The 16,288-nt window shown below is 39.8% G+C and overlaps 1 protein-coding gene across 1 annotated transcript in view; it reads right to left on the minus strand.

Moving 5' to 3' along the window:
• The window catches only part of TES (testin LIM domain protein), a 43,441-nt gene that overhangs the window by 12,645 nt on the left and 14,508 nt on the right, over positions 1 to 16,288 (minus strand). The window contains exon 2 of the mRNA XM_019743229.2: positions 8,539 to 8,624. Within this exon, the coding sequence (XP_019598788.2) occupies positions 8,539 to 8,624 (86 nt within the window). The remainder of the gene's footprint in view (positions 1 to 8,538; positions 8,625 to 16,288) is intronic.

Consider the following 16,288-nt stretch of genomic DNA (forward strand, 5'->3'; position numbering starts at 1 on the left):
AACAACATTATCTAAACAGAAGGCAATTATGTTAACAATCAACAACAAAAAAGCAACTAGAAAGTACTTCTTAAAAGAAAAAGAAAAAATTCAATGTTGAAAAAAACATTCACAATAGAACTTCAAACAAAAAATATTTTAAGAAAAAAGAAAAGAAACTTCTGAAACTTGCAGAACACATCTAAAGGGATGCTTAGGAGGAAATTCATAGCTTAAATGCTCAAATTAGAAGAAAAAAGATTAATAAACTAAGTATTCAAGAAGTTTGGAAAAATGCAAAATAAACAAAATACAAGGAAGGAGATTAAAAATAATAGCAGAAACTAATAAAGTAAATGTCTGCTTCTCATGAGATGCAGAAAAAGCATTCAACGCATTTCAACATCTTTTCTGATTATATTTTACTTATTAATTTTCGCTATCGTGTTTCCCCGAAAATAACACCTAGCCGGACAATCAGCTCTAATGCGTCATTTGGAGCAAAAATTAATATAAAACCCGGTCTTACATTATATAAGACCCGGTATTATATTATTATATATTATATTATATTATATTATATTATATTATATTATATTATATTATATTATATTATATTATACCTGATCTTATATTATAGTAAAATAAGACCAGGTCTTATATTAATTTTTGCTCCAAAAGACGCATTAGAGCTGATTGTCCGGTTAGGTCTTATTTTCGGGGAAACACAGTATAGAAGGGAACTAGAAAGAATTTTACAAAGGGTTTCTGTGAAAAACCCCACAAACACTCAGCATATATTATACTCAGCACGTTCATTTTATGATGTGAAGCAAGAAAGCAGCCTTGCTCCCACCATTTGATTCATATTGTCCTGTGGGTACTAATCAGAACATTAGAGAAAAATCAAAGAAACAGAAGTTATGAGGCGACATCAGGAAGAAAGAAACTAAGCTGTTGTTATTCACAGATGCTATGACTAATCATATAAAAATGCAATGTGTTAGCATCAATAAGAGTTTAATAAGTTTTCTGGATTTAAAATTAATATAAAATAATTGATTTCTCTATGATAGAAAGTTAGAAGAAACAAACACCTGAAAACTCTTAAATAAATATCTTTGCCAAATAATTATTAAATAATTATAGATTTTTGTGTTCTTAGTTTGCTTAACGTCAGTTTTGCAAACTGAAAATATTAGATGACTTGTACAGTTCTAGAAAGAGAGAGACAGGGAGTCAGAGAGGCACCAACATGAGGGGTGGGGGGGCAAACCACTTTCCTTGTACACACACTGGTCAGAAATCTTTATTTGGTAATAATTTGCTAAAGAGTTTGCATATTCTGGTTTCGCTATAAAAGACTCCTATCTGGTTATCTCACACTCCCATCTAGTGGAAAGGAGCATATTATTCTACTACAGTATGTTCTCTCCATTCTTGGTCTTTGGTTAATGAAAACAATATAATTAGTCATAAAACTATCACACTGCTTTCGGATCAAGTTTGAAATCATACCTTCCTGAGGGGAAACAGGTGGGGTGGAGGTTTAGTTCTTAATATAAAGAGATGTTTCTATGGCTCTGCTCCCCAATAATTAACAAAGCGATTGACTACAGAAGGAAGTAATAATGTTACAAGGCTATGTGATGGATGCTAGACTTCCTTGGAAAGGGTCATTATATAGTGCTGCCAGTACAACATGTACACCACAAAATAATGGGAGTCAGATTTTTAGAATTTGAAAGATAAATAGTAAAAGAGTAAGTGAAATAAAGACTGCTGGCTTCTAAAGCACGAGCTATGATGACAACCTATAGTGTAGTTAAATAAGATATTTATTATGAAAGTGTTATACAGAGGGTGCCAAAAAAATATATACACATTTTAAGAAAGGAAAAAAACTGTATTAGTTGTAATACTCAATATATACCGATAAGAAAAGATGAATACAAGTCACGCATTTTTTTGGCACTCCAGTATATAGGAAGGTTTATTAACCAATGATATAAGAGCTATCTCTATACTTGTTCTTATTATTTGTCTTGGCTATTCTTGGAAGATTCACATTCTGAGGAAATCTGTTTTCTCTACCCACCCCCCTTCACCCACCCAACACATCCTTATTAAGCAAGTAAAAAAAAACAGGTTAAAACAACACACCAATAGAAGTAGCCAAAGAAGTCATACTGCGCTCGACTGTCAGTTTTCTGAGTGTTGAAACCTATGATTGATTCATTACAGCTTTCAAATCACAAACATATTATAAGCCTTGTCTGCATCCTCACTCCAACACGGTGACCTGCTATCAAAGAGCACTTGGCAGGAATGTGACTCAAGAAAGGGAGAATGGTTCTTTCAGCTAGAGTTGTCATCACTGACAGCTGCAATGACGACATACCTTCCAGACCCCTTGCATTGGAGCTCCATTTGTACAACAAAAAGAGAAAACTACAAACCACTACTAAAGAAAGAAACCTATAAAGTCTGGGCCAGGCGCCAAGAGCTATCTATTGTGGAAATCTGTGGTGTTCACTTCTAATCTAGTTCAAAAATTGTTTTAGATCCTTTTCAACACTGTTTTATATTTGAATCTCTCATATTTAAATTGGTAAATTTTACTTTTAGAAATAATCTCTTAAGAGCTTTTAAAGTCATTTGGAATTGACCTGATAAACTTATTAAAAAGAAAACCTATTGAGAAATTGGGGAAGAAAAGGATACTGTTATCTTGGTATCCAAAAGAACTCATGAGAATGAATGGGACTTTTATCACGTTTCAGTCTATAACCCAGATTCCATCCTTCTTAAGAAAATTAAGGACTTTATAAAAGTGGTTTTATGTGAAATGAAAACAAAAACAGGGCATATGCTAGGGGCTATGTTTGTAAGGTTGGTGTAGTGTCCTTCCTCCGATGATTCATAAATAATTTTTGATGATATATGTAGATCTAAATAGTCTATGTTTATTAAATTCATTTGAATTATAGCAACTTGATAGCAGTTTTTCAGGAGTACATAAATCAATTCTCACACTTAAGCACACTTGGGAAATCTAAATCCTCCTCGCCATGGAATGTTAGTAAAAATCATGTGGGAAAAAGAAGAAGGAGGGGGATTAAGAATTTAGTTTAAAACAGCTTTTTTCTTATGACTTTAAAAGAGGGGAAGGTAGACTAGTAGACTGGGAAGCTCTCAGATTTAGACTAAAAACGTGCATCGTACAAAAAAGTTTCCATGTTAATACATACACATACAAAGGCTAACGTGCATCACGAATTAATTAAAACTATATACTCACAATTTTACATTACAACTTCAGAATTCTTGTGTTAATCCCAAGACAGTACTAAAACGTACCAGAAGCATTGCCTCAGAAAAATACAGATTTAGTTTCAAGCTGAAGGCAGTCAAGAAACTATCCCTCATCCTCCCAAAAGAGAAATGACTTTTTGTATCCCTATTTGTAAAAATTATTATTTTTACAAGGCAAGTAGTAGCAGCTGGAGTGCTCTGACCCGCTGCCAGCATTCACAGTGATTTAAGGCATGGTCATGGCACGGCTACAGACCATAATTTTAAGAGGGTTGGAAGCTGCCCTTTTATAACAAGGATACACATATATGGACTGAAGTGTGGGCCTCTGTTATAGAATTCAACACAGGCATTAATCCATTTATGGTGTGGAATTTTTACTTTCAGTCAGCTCTAAACCAATCAGAAATTCTCTGCACAGATGTATGCTATATTCACGTAACACTTTTCTTGTAAAATGCAACTATTTTATTGGAAGGCTTTATCAAACTAAGACAGAAGAATAATTCTTTTATGTATATGATAAATGACCTGTGGTTCCCATGCTACTACTATGCTTTCAACATGAAATAACTGGCTATAAACTTCTTAAAATTTTGGGTTTATGTCTTGTGTTTCATAAATATTTGTTATCTCTAAATATTACTTGAAAGTGTCCCTAAAAAGTAGTAGGTCTTATTTAGTATGTGTCGGGCATCCCCATCTTTTATTCTCTCTAGTCTTATAATCACTGGTGCACTGAGAAAGGGAGCTCATAGTTACAGGACCCCACTGTCCACAAGGATGCCCATGTCACAAAAGTACCACTTAGGGAGACAGCCTGCTACCGTCTGCAGTTCACTGTTCATGAAAGTGTAAGCATGGGTTCTGCTCTGCCGGGTAGGAGGGTGATGGTGGTGAGGAAGGTTCTGGCAACCTCTGGGTCTAAATTCCAGGTATGCCATCCTTCACCCATGCCTTCGGTAAGTTATCTAACTTTCCCAAGTCCCTAATTTCTCATATATAAAATGGTTAAACTTCCACTTAACCATTCATTATGAATTTGTACCAATTGGACAGTTAACCAAGTTTATTATTTGAAAGTGCTAAAAAGGCTGTGTGAAAGTTAGAACACCTGACCCTTTCGCCAACAATTCATGGCTCTTGCATCACAACAATGCACCAGCTCACACGGCACTGTCTGTGAGGGGGGTTTTAGCCAGTAAACAAATAACTGTACTGGAAAACCCTCCCTACTCACCTAATCTGGCCCCCCAGTGACTTCATTCTTTACCCGAAGAGAAAGGAAATATCGAAAGAAAGACATTTTGATGACATTCAGGACATCAAGGGTAATACAACAACAGCTCTGATGGCCATTCCAGTAAAAGAGTTCCAAAACTGCTTTGAAAGGTGGATTAGGTGCTGGCATCAGTACATAGCTTCCCAAAGGGAGTACTTCGAAAGTGACCATAGTGATATTCAGCAATGACATATGTAGCACTTTTTCTAGGATGAGTTCGTGAACCTAATTGTCAGAACTTGTAAGCTGCTAAATTTGTAGTAATTCGTTATGCAGCAATAAAAAACTATTACAAGTGCTTATGGTGTGCAACACATAGGAATGCTCATAAATGGTATTTCTTATTAATAACTCATAAGCTCAAACAAGTCATTTTAACTTCCTTGGGTTTTACAGATCTTTGATCTGCAAAATGAAGTGTGGCTAGCTAAGTTCCAAGTTCCCCTCTAAACTTCCATAAACTAAGACATCATTTTTAGCTTTCACCACTGTTGTGACACACCTTGAACAGGCGGTGATGCCTGCTGGATCTCGTCCATTCACTCTCTAGATCCAAGCAACACCCTTCATTTCCCTGTGCTGTGCCCTAGGAGGCTGTGGCCTATGCCTGCAGCAGTGGGCTACCTTGTCCCAGCAATGGAAGGGCTGAGTGATGAATAGTCAGGTCTGAGTATTTACTTCCTGGCTTCCTACAAGTGTACAAAGTGCCAAGGGGGGGAAAAAATCAGCCCTTATTTTACTTTGGGGGTGTGTGAAAGCAGGGGAAGAGGGTATTGTGGACCACACTGTATCCCCCACCCCAACATTTTTATGCTGAAACCCTAACCCCCAATGTGGCTGTATCTGGAGACAGAACCTTTAGGAAGCAATTCAAGTTATGAGGTCATAAGGGTGGGGTCTTAATCTAACAGGACTGGTGTCTTGATAACAAGAGGGAGAGGGATGTCCTTCCGAGTGCCTACTGAGGAAATGCCATGTGAGGACATAGCAAGAAGGTCTACAAACCAGGAAGAGGCTCCTCCCAGAACCCAACCCTGCTGGCACCCTGGTCTTGGACTTCTAGCCTCCAGAAGGAAGACAATCAATTCTGTGTTGTAAGCCACACGGTCTGTTGTATTTTGTCAGAGAAGCCTGAGTAGACTAAGGCCAGGGAGAAGCAGGACTTGTCAGAGGCAGTGTTGGAGCTGAGTCGTGAAGGATGGAAGGACTGATTCCTGGGGGTGAGACGGAGGGCCTTTCCAGGCAAAGGAAACACGCAACAAGGTGCAGAAATTACAGGGAGCAGCCAGTGGCCGGCAGCTAGAGCACAAGGGGCTTGGAAGGAAAGTGGGACAGGAGACTGGAAAAGCAAGCTGAGGCCAGACGAGGCCACGGCTGTGCCTCCATGATCACGTCTCCTGGGATAGCACTGAACGGTTACGCCGCTGGGAAGTACAAAGGACCGTTTCTGGGGCTGTGTACAAGGACAGATCAGTAAGAAGTGGAAAATAATTTAGCTCTTTCACATTGTGCCTCATGAAGTTGTAAGGGTCCCAGAAGTCGGAGGCACCGAGAAGATGGAGGAAGAGGTCACTGGGCAGGTCCCGGGTAGGCTAACCTGGAATCTTTGTTACACTTTGGGACCACCAGCCTAGAATGTTTGACTGCAAAGACTACTGAAAAATGGCTCATCCAGAGGTCCCAGGCACCTGCCCTCCAAGCCTTCCATTGTTGGTGGAAAAGTCAGGGAATTATCAAGAATTCTGAGAAAAATGTGTCTGGAGTCCTGTTGGCAGAAGACAGAACTACTAAGTAATGCCATGTGGATGGACCCAAGCTAGATTGGAGGTCATTCCAAAGCCCTTTCATTGATTTCATAGGCTCTCACGGCTCTTAACAGATTCTCAGACCACACTCAGGCAAGTAAATGACTCTGTGGAAAAAAAATTTTTTAAGTGATTTTCATGCCACAGAGATCTACTCTTATCTGACCTATTTTTATCTCAAAATGTCAGATTATAGTGACCTGCAATAGAAATAGAGCAACCAAAAATTACTATTAACTAACCTTCTGCTTTAGAGAACAGAGGCTATCACTTAGGCATGAGCTTTAAAAATCTCATAGCAGTTTTGGCATTTGTATAGCCGAACTAAAAAGACTATTTTAGGATTGTAAAGTAAGAACTGGGCCCAGCAGAGGGCAGTGCAGCTCTCCACATAGCCCATGAGACCAGTAGAGAGGAGTGTGCATCTTAGGAGCTAAAACATTCTAATCTACGAAAACTATTTAGAGTGTCTAGTGCCTTTACTTTTTTAAAACATGGCAGACACTTCGCCTAACTGCTATGTCCCTTGAAAAGGCAGCACAAGAAAGAGCTATAAAAGTCATGTAATTAAAAAACTCCTGGAAACATTAGGTCCCTACAAATAAAGAACTCTATCATCATTTCTGAGAGGGCTGAGGATTACACTGCCTTCACTATTTAGAACAACTATCTTTGTTTCCTAAATCTTACTAAATAAGCTAACTTTTATAAGAGGCTCACATCACAAATTTTATTTTTTTACATTCTCCTTTAGCATGCTGTACGCAGCCCCAATAGTTGATGAGACTTTATTCTAGAGAGTACCCTATGGAAATGGGCAGTACAGAAGTGGTTCTCAAGTGAGCTCATTCTAACAGGCAGCTGCCAGCATAATAATGTAGAACTGCTTACCTTTATTTTTTCTGTCTAACACTAACTTGCTGATTCTCGCTTTGAACAGACTTATGAACGAACTGCCATTATGGTCTTGACAACCACTGATGAGCAACATTTATAAGAACATGTTTTTCATAAGAACATGCTTTAATACCTATTGTAGGCTTATATGATATACAATATTACTTTAAAAAAATCATGATGGGCCGGCCCGGTGGCTTGTGGTTTGAGCGCCTGCTCCTAACTCTGAGGTCGCTCGTTTGATTCCCACATGGGCCCTCTACAGCTAAGATTGTGAACAACGGCTCTCCCTGGAGCTGGGCTGCCGGGAACAGCCAGAGGTCAGCGTGAGCTGCGGTGTGTTGCAGTGGGCTGTGGTGTGTTGCCTTGGGCTGCCGTGTGCTGCCGTGACTGGTCGGCAGCCAGCATGAGTGGCCGGCAACCAGCAAGAGCTGCTGTGAGCTGCTGTGAGCGGCCGACCGATGACTGGCGACCGACTGCCCCAGCCGGAGGGAGCGCAAGGCTCATAATACCAACATGGGCCAGGGAGCTGTGTCCTACACAACTAGACTGAGAAACAACGGCTTGAACCAGAGTACAGCGAGGGTAGGGAAGGAGGGGGGCGGGGAAGACATTAAAAAAAAATCATGCAAGTAAGATCTATACAAAGTTCACATCTTCGATCCACAAACATTTGTCCTCCACATACACAGACACTTGATTCAAATCAAGACACTGGCGATGAATAGTTATTTCATCATTATTATTCAAAATTCAAGTGCTTCTAAGTTTTTCAGCGGAAAATTTACTGCTGAAAATTTTGAAGAGACCCTGATTCAAGTCCATTTCCTGGCACTCTGGACCCAAATGCTCAATTCACCATCCACATTTGTTATTTATTGCAAATGTGCAGACAAGATGTGCAAAGTTAACAATTTTTAAGAAAATACTAGTAATTAAATTAATAAACAGTCCAGGGAAATTACCACAAACTTATCTGTTACTCAGAAAAGAGACATATTCAGTATTCTAGACTCCTAGGAAATCGAAAGGACAATGGATAAATCAAACAACTCTAAATACAGTAACTACGGCCCAATTAGGTAAAACTTAATGACAGGAAGAAAGAAAAACTTTATTTTTTATTTATTTCTTAGAAGAGAATATAACAGAGCTGCCGCTTAGCACCCAGGCGCGAGAACTTGTAAGTGATCCCCACTGTCTGGGGCGCATTGCCAAAGAGCAGAAATCCCTAACGTGCTGCAGTTTTCCAGATGTTACCTCCAAAAGTGAAGCTCAAATCCTTCGCATTTTTCTTTGCATTTTAAACAGGGGGCTCCAAATCCTTGCTCATGACCTAGGCCCATCTGTTAAAAAACAAACAAACAAACAAACAAAAAAACAATGTGGATTTATTATTACATTTTTTAAAAATCTGAAAAATTCAATAAATTGCACTTTTAATTCCACTTCCCACTCCTGTTGATAAAACTTTCAAACAAATCTTTTATGAGTCTCACATTGTTTAGTCAATGGTGACACCCAGCTATGTATATGGTGGCTCCAAGTACATACATAACATACTTTGTATTCTTACTGCTTTTTTCACGAAAAGAAAAGCATCAGAATACAACTACATAGAAGACCACAATATCAGAATTTGCAAAAAGTCTAGAATTGATTACCTTTGGCCACTACATGCCCTGTACAGAACAGGTACAGGGAGCTCAGAAAGCAAGCCTGGCCCCAAATGACGTATTTTGCAGCAAACCAGGAATGTATGAAAGATTTTAGGTATTAGAATAAAATATTATTTTATATTATAATATAATGACAGCAACAACAAAAGAATTGGGGTAAGCACTTATCTCACGGAAATCTTACAGAATCTCATAAAATGCTTATAAAGTAGAATATTATTTTCCATTTTAGAGATGACAACTGAAATTCAGAGAGGTTATGGAACTTGCTTAAGATCAAGATGTTAACAAATGAAAGAGAAGAGATTTGAGTGCAGGTCTGTCTGACTCCAAGGCCTGTGCTCTTATGCCTGGGGTGGGGGTGGGGGCTTACCAGTGCCCTCATTATAGCACTTTTTTTTTCTTTACCATATTAAATAATTCTCAGGAACTAGCTGATAAGCGTGGGGGCAGGCGGGGAGGTGTGAACACGAGGGCAGGACACAGGGAGGCAATGTAAGCTTGTTTGCTCAACTACTGATAACATCAGCGGGCTTTGCATCAGCACCTCGGCAAGCCCCCAGCAACCAGCTTATGTTGTTTTTTAACATCACATCAGTGACGACTGACAATTTGTTATCTGCTAGTGCCTGGAGTATTAGTTCAAGCCAGACAAGTAACAGATTTCTCCAACGGCACCTACAGGAACCTTACTAGGCTGTACATGTCAGTAGGCACTCACAACCACACTGCAGCCTGTTCCTTGCCAGATCAGCCCGACCGTGCCCTGAAGTGTAAATGAAGCCCTTCCTTTTTTCTGAAGAAAATTACCACATCCTCTTCCATAACTAAGGGCATATTCAAAAGCAGCTGGCCACTCAGCTGCTTAGGAGAGCCCATGTGACTTTAAGTGGAACTATCTCAAGCATGCTTTCTAACGGTGATAAAATCTATCCAGCCTTAACGGAATTTCATCAACTTTGCCATGTCTACATTACCAATTTTCAAAAGAATTACAACTCTCTAAATTGTATACTTAACTTTAACAGTAGACCACACTTTTTTTTTTATCTCTTGAATTAAATCGTTTCCTTGTCACTGATGATCACAGCTCACAGTCCAGAAATAAAGTGGGCTAAGTAAGCAAAAGACAGAGAAAGATGGCGATTTCTGCTTTTTGGTCTTTTCTAAGGGGCGTAATTAAAGCTCCTCAAAGTTTTCTCTATTACGATATCCACAGTAAAATGAACAGCAAATCTAAAAAGGTACACGTATTCTTTTTCATGCCCTTTCTAGTTTTCCATTAAGGACAAGTAACAATCCTGAATCAGCCTGGTGTACAGATGGCTTCATACTGTGTTCTGTGCATCTGCTAAACTCTGATCCCAAACAAAACTTCAGATTTTGTTATTAAAGCTTAATCACATACCTCATCTTAAATCAAGTGCTTTTAAACTCTCTTGTATGTAATTCACAGTAAGAAATACGTTTTATCTCGTGATAGAACATGCATACACACACAGAAACTTCTGCTTGCGTATGTGTAAATCCTGAAGCAATGACCTACTGGCTGAGATAATAACCAGAAGTAAGTGTGCTCCTGCCTCTAAATTAAGTGGCCATCTAAACAAATTCTTGCCTGCCTTCAAATCTGAATCTCCTGGTCTGAGCAACGCTGGGCATAATAAAATACTACAAACAATCCCATCTTGTTCTCTGTTTCTGAATGAAATTAGGAATCTCAGCTAATGTAACTGGGACCTCAATTAGTCAGCAGACATTTTACACTAAGGCCTCAGTGTAGGTTACTGTTGATTTTCAAAGTCAGCCTTGGAAAGGGTCAAGTAGTTTCTTTCCTACCTGGTTTTTATCTTCTTAAAATAGTCATCAGGTTATTTATTAGAATGATTACAACTGGTAGTAGTCCATGAACATCTACTCTTAAAGTGCCCACATCTCCTCAGTGCTGGACAAGCCTCGGTGCCCCTGGTGTAACAGACCAGGAAACAAATGCAGAACAGATGACCTGCTCCCTCCAGGGCGCACAGCGAATCAGCAGCAAGCCAACTCGCATCTGATCAGGCTGCTCTGAGCCCTAGGGGCAGACCTCAGTCTTTCAGAGAGATTCCCTGGCTGGCTTCTGCTTCAAGGAAAAGGACTACAAGCCCCCAAAGCCTCCGGCAACACCTCTAAATGTGGATGCGGTTGGAAGAGCTCTATAGGGAAGATCTGAATCTGTCAGGAGGTTGGGGAAGCTCTCCTGAATAAGTGATGCTGGAACTGTGGTCAAAGGAGGCGCAGAGTCCAACTCACAGACAGGAGGAGAAGTCCATTCAACGCAGCGGGGCACCTACACGAAGCCTGTGGCAGAAGAAGGCACATCGGAGCTGAGGACACCTAAGAACACTTGGAAGGTGACAGGGCCAGCAAGCACAGTGGGTTTTTCCCCACCTTTTCTTTTCCTTTTCCCAATGAAGAAATAATCTCCTCAAGCATTTGGCACCGTCTTGGGACACCAAGTTGAAGGCATTCGCAGAGACAGGATGAGACTGGTAAGAAGGCAGTGCTAGACAAAAGCCAGGCAGGCCATGGGGGTGGGGAGACAAGAGCTCCTGTGATCTGTGCTACCCAAATCTCAGAGGGGGGACTCTCAGGGAGAGTAGGAGACCTGACTCTGAAAAAAGCAGTAATTTGAGAAAATAGCTCTGCAGCCTGCCCTGGAAAACTCTGGAAAGCACTGCTCCAGTGTTCTTCCACCCCCGCCTTGCCAGGAAGGTCAACTTAATCTACATACAGCCTCCTTCCAGTACAGTTGTGACCACCTAAAAGAAAGTGTACCTCCCCACCTTGCGAAACACACACACTTTCATCTCCAAATGCTCGGACATGACAAGTGAGGGACTTGGAAAATATCCCAAAGAGAGAACAAGTAAATGAGAAAGTGGAATGAGGTCATAACAATATGATACTCTCTTCTGCTATAACCCAACGAAAGCAGTTCTAATTAAAAATAAACACCCAAACAAAACAGGCACCTAGTTTTACAACCATTGTTAGCAGCTAAAGCGTTGAGAGTTTCAGAATGACAATGAACTTACTTTCCTTGGGGAATTAAATTTACAGAAATATTTTATAGCTACAAATATAGAGCTATAAAACTTAAACCTAACTGACATTCAGCATTGAGATCTGTAACATGCCACATTACTGGATGGGGATTTCTTCCAGATTCTTACCTTCTTTATCAACCTGTTAAGATAAAAAAGCACAATGTCACTTAGACGACAAAGACAAGTGTTTACAGGCTAGTTGAGATTGCCTTGTTCCAGACTGAATTATAATCTAGACTTCTATTGTGTTCTCTAGTCCTGCTAAATCCAATGTATTTGATACAACTGCCGTAGAGCAGACATCCTCTCCAGTATGAGGTAAATTTCTTCTGCGTCTGTTCCCACTCCAATTTAGGCATCTAGGCATCTGCTATTCTCCCCTTAACAAGTCAAACATATGTCAGGTGAGGGAAAACACACTAATTCTACTCTGATAAAACCTGTTTCGGAGCCAGAACAGCCCCGGGAGTTTCTCAGGGCCTCTTCCCAGACCCCTGGGGGCAGAGGTCCCAGGAGCTGGGATTCCTGCATTCTTCCTGGTCTTAGTTCAAGTACTGGAACCCCATCTGCCCCAAGAGCTCAGCCAATTTCTCTCCCTCCTTCACTTTGTGTTCCGGATTTCCTGCGGGCCAGGACCCAGAATTCTTCTCACTACACCTCCTCCCCTGTCTGTACCCTCAACACAGACCATACCCCGTGGTCAGCAGCTTCTGCTTTCCTCAAGAGCCACGACTGTTCCTCTTGCACATCTGTATCTTGTAGGGTAGTTTCTGCCCAGGGGTCTGAGCTGGGAGTATTCTTGGTGAGGAAAAAGAAAAGGGAAGGTGTTATTTAAAGAGACCCGGTTTGCTGGGGAACGTGGGCAGGGGTGCTGGAGAGGATAGGGAGCCTCTCTCTTTTTCACTGCTTTAACTGCTAACAATGGTTTTAAAAGTAGGTGTCTGTTTTGTTCGGGTGTTTATTTTTAATTAGAACTGCTTCCATTGGGATATAGCAGGAGAGAGTATCAAACTGTCAGCTAAGGCAACCTGGCTGCTTAGAAAGCGAAATGATCAAGCACTGCACAGAAATATATCAATTATACCTCAATTTAAAAAAATAACATGGTTATAGATACTAGAGAACTAACAAAACAGAGAACTGTGAAAATGTAAAAGGATCACTGAAGGAGAGTCAGGAGAACTGTGGTTTTCTCCCAAGGTGTCACTGTCAGGGTCAGTGATTTTAGAAGTCACTTGTTTCTTCTCTGGGCTTCATCTAGATAATGAAGGAATTGAACTAGCTCAACTCCAAGATACCTCTTAATTCTGTAATTATGGCTGCAAATCATGTTTCAGATTAACTTCACCTCAGTTTGTTATTCAACATGGTCATCTGTTCAATGTTTTAAACACTAAATAGAAAATAATTATTCGAGAAAGCTAGTATATTATTGGCTCTTATAAGTCAGAATCATCTGAATTCAGTTTGGAAGAGTAGTTTATAAAGTACACATAGGAAAGAAACAAATTAAAATTTAAGGGCTAAGACTCAGTTCTGTTGCAAGTAATTATTTCAACAGCAAATGTGATATGGTATTCCCGGCAGAGTCAACCTGGTGCCTAAAAGCACATAGTTTTCATAAGCACACAAGTCCCAAAGCTGTCTACTTCATATAATTTTAGTAACACATTCTGGCCAGCATCAATACAAGGATATGACAGATTAATTTTTCTTCTTCAATAATCCAAGAAAACAGGTCCTTTGGGTTGACTATATTCGGAAAAACTATAGTCAGGCTTTGGGAGTACCTTTCAAGATCCTTTTAAAAAATAAAAATGACAATAATATTTTTTTGTGCAACACTAGACATAGAAAAATAAACTTTTAAAATATCCTTAAGTATAGGCTCCAGATACTGAACTTATATCCCCATGACCCGTGCCTCCAAACACCCTTATCGTCTGCTTATTTTAGAGTAAGAAATGGGAATGGAATCAATTTCTCCATATTCATAATTTCAGGCAACTAGATAGGTTGGCAAAACTTCAGGTGACCCTTCTGACCCAGAAAAGGGTACTGCATGTCAGATATTGTAAAGAAAAAGGAAGGAAGGGTAGGGAACATATGGTATTTCAAACATGGTCTGAGTTGATTTGGGTCTGGAAGATATTATGCAGTATTCACGGTGAGATCATCTGATCATGCTGTTTTCATAACCAATTTCCCTCTGGGCCAAGGAATCATATGTGGTTACTAAACAAGCAAGTGTTACTAAGACTTCTTTAATCATCTTGGAATGAAGCTGACCAAGGTAGATTACATGAAATATGCACATATGTTCCCTCTCTCCCCCATGTATGTACATATACAGGTCTATTATCTACCTATCATCCATGTATACATACACACATAAACATGTATATACACATATATTCCTATTATACTCTTATAGAGCATTTTAGATCTTGTTCACGCAAATGAATATTCTAGACAACGGAACTACATTTCTAAATAAATAATTCTTTTCAGCAAATGGCTGTCTTAGAAACCTAGTGTAATCTACGACATCCCCTCTCAAGAATCAGTATATTTTGATTAATCTGACTCAAGATTTTAAATTGTTTTAATTTTTTGTTCATTGCCTGTTTTCCAATCTCTACCAAGACTTGTAATACCAACACAAAGAGGGAGGTTACACAGAAAATCAGACTTAAATATGAAAACAGCGGCACCCTTCAACTTTTATATAGTTTGCAAACTTTCTTGGGTGAAAATATAATTTATTGTGATTAAGAGCACCTATTAATCATTTCTAATAAAATTGCTAATAAGTACTTCTTCGCTTATAAGAACAAAATTCCCCATCTCTCACTTTCTCAAGCCTGAAATGCTGAGAGGAAGAATGAAGAAAACGCCTGGGGCCCAGAGGCCTCCTTATCCTTGTGAAGTCATGGTTATGCTGCTTTCAGAGTTGTAGGTCTCTCTCTAAAACGGCAGTTTGTTCCCTAATTTCCAGTCCATTGCTCATGTTCAATCTTCTGTCATGTCACCGGGGGACCATTCTCTCCTAACTGATCGCTCCCTTTGTATGATGTCATATTGCTGCTCCCAATAATAAAACCTAACATGATCACAACAATCCGCTTGTTAGGCTCTTCAACCAGTTCAGGGACTGGCACAAGTCTTACCAGACAGTGAAGGGCCTTTTCATCCCACCACCCCCTCCTCACACACCTCCCCCCTCTACCCTTCCTCACACATCTCCCCTTCACCCCTCCTCACACACCTCCCCTCCACCCCTCCTCACACACCTCCCCCCTCTACCCTTCCTCACACACCTCCCCTTAACCCCTCCTCACACACCTCCCCTCCACCCCTCCTCACACACCTCCCCTCCACCCCTCCTCACACACCTCCCCCCTCTACCCTTCCTCACACACCTCCCCTTAACCCCTCCTCACACACCTCCCCTCCACCCCTCCTCACACACCTCCCCCACCACCCACCTTCTGCAGGAGCTTCCCCTTGCTTGGATCTTATTCCCCTCTCCTCAGTCTGACAAAGTCCTACTCTCTGTGGACCCAATTTGAATTACTCTGTGATACCTTTCTTCAACTACTCTGTGCAATGTTCTCCTGAACTCCCATCAGTCTTGGCACAAATTTGATTATTTAATCCTTTTTTACCATGACTGTTTACATATCAGTTTACAGGATTAGACTATGAGTTTCTTGTTTATATTTGAATTCCTAATGTCTGAGACTTATAAAAATGACAGTTTTATTTATTACATGTTTTAATTATCAAATGATCTTTAACACAGTATCTTACCCTTAAGGAAGTCCCATTACTTTTCTCACAAATACACACGCACGCGCATATATATGCACAAGCTCTGGCAGGGGTGATGATAGTAGCAGCAGCAAATATTCATTTTTCTTTTTTTTGCTGAGATATAATTAACATATAACATTATATTAAGGTATACAACATGATTTGACATTTGTATACATTGTGAAATAATCACAGTAAGTTTGGTTAACATCCATCGCCTTAAATACATTTTTTTTTTTTTTTTTTTGTGAAGAGAATTTTTAAGATCAACTCTTTTAGCAACTTTCAAATATGCAATACAGTATTATTTATCAGGCACTCATATTGCCAGGCATGGTTCTAAGTTTTTTACATGGATCATCAAATTTTATCCTCATAACAATCCTATGAGAATGTGAGGTACGTTAATTATTATCTACATTTTCA

This window comes from Rhinolophus sinicus, linkage group LG11 (assembly GCF_036562045.2).
Source record: "Rhinolophus sinicus isolate RSC01 linkage group LG11, ASM3656204v1, whole genome shotgun sequence".
NCBI classification, from domain to species: domain Eukaryota; kingdom Metazoa; phylum Chordata; class Mammalia; order Chiroptera; family Rhinolophidae; genus Rhinolophus; species Rhinolophus sinicus.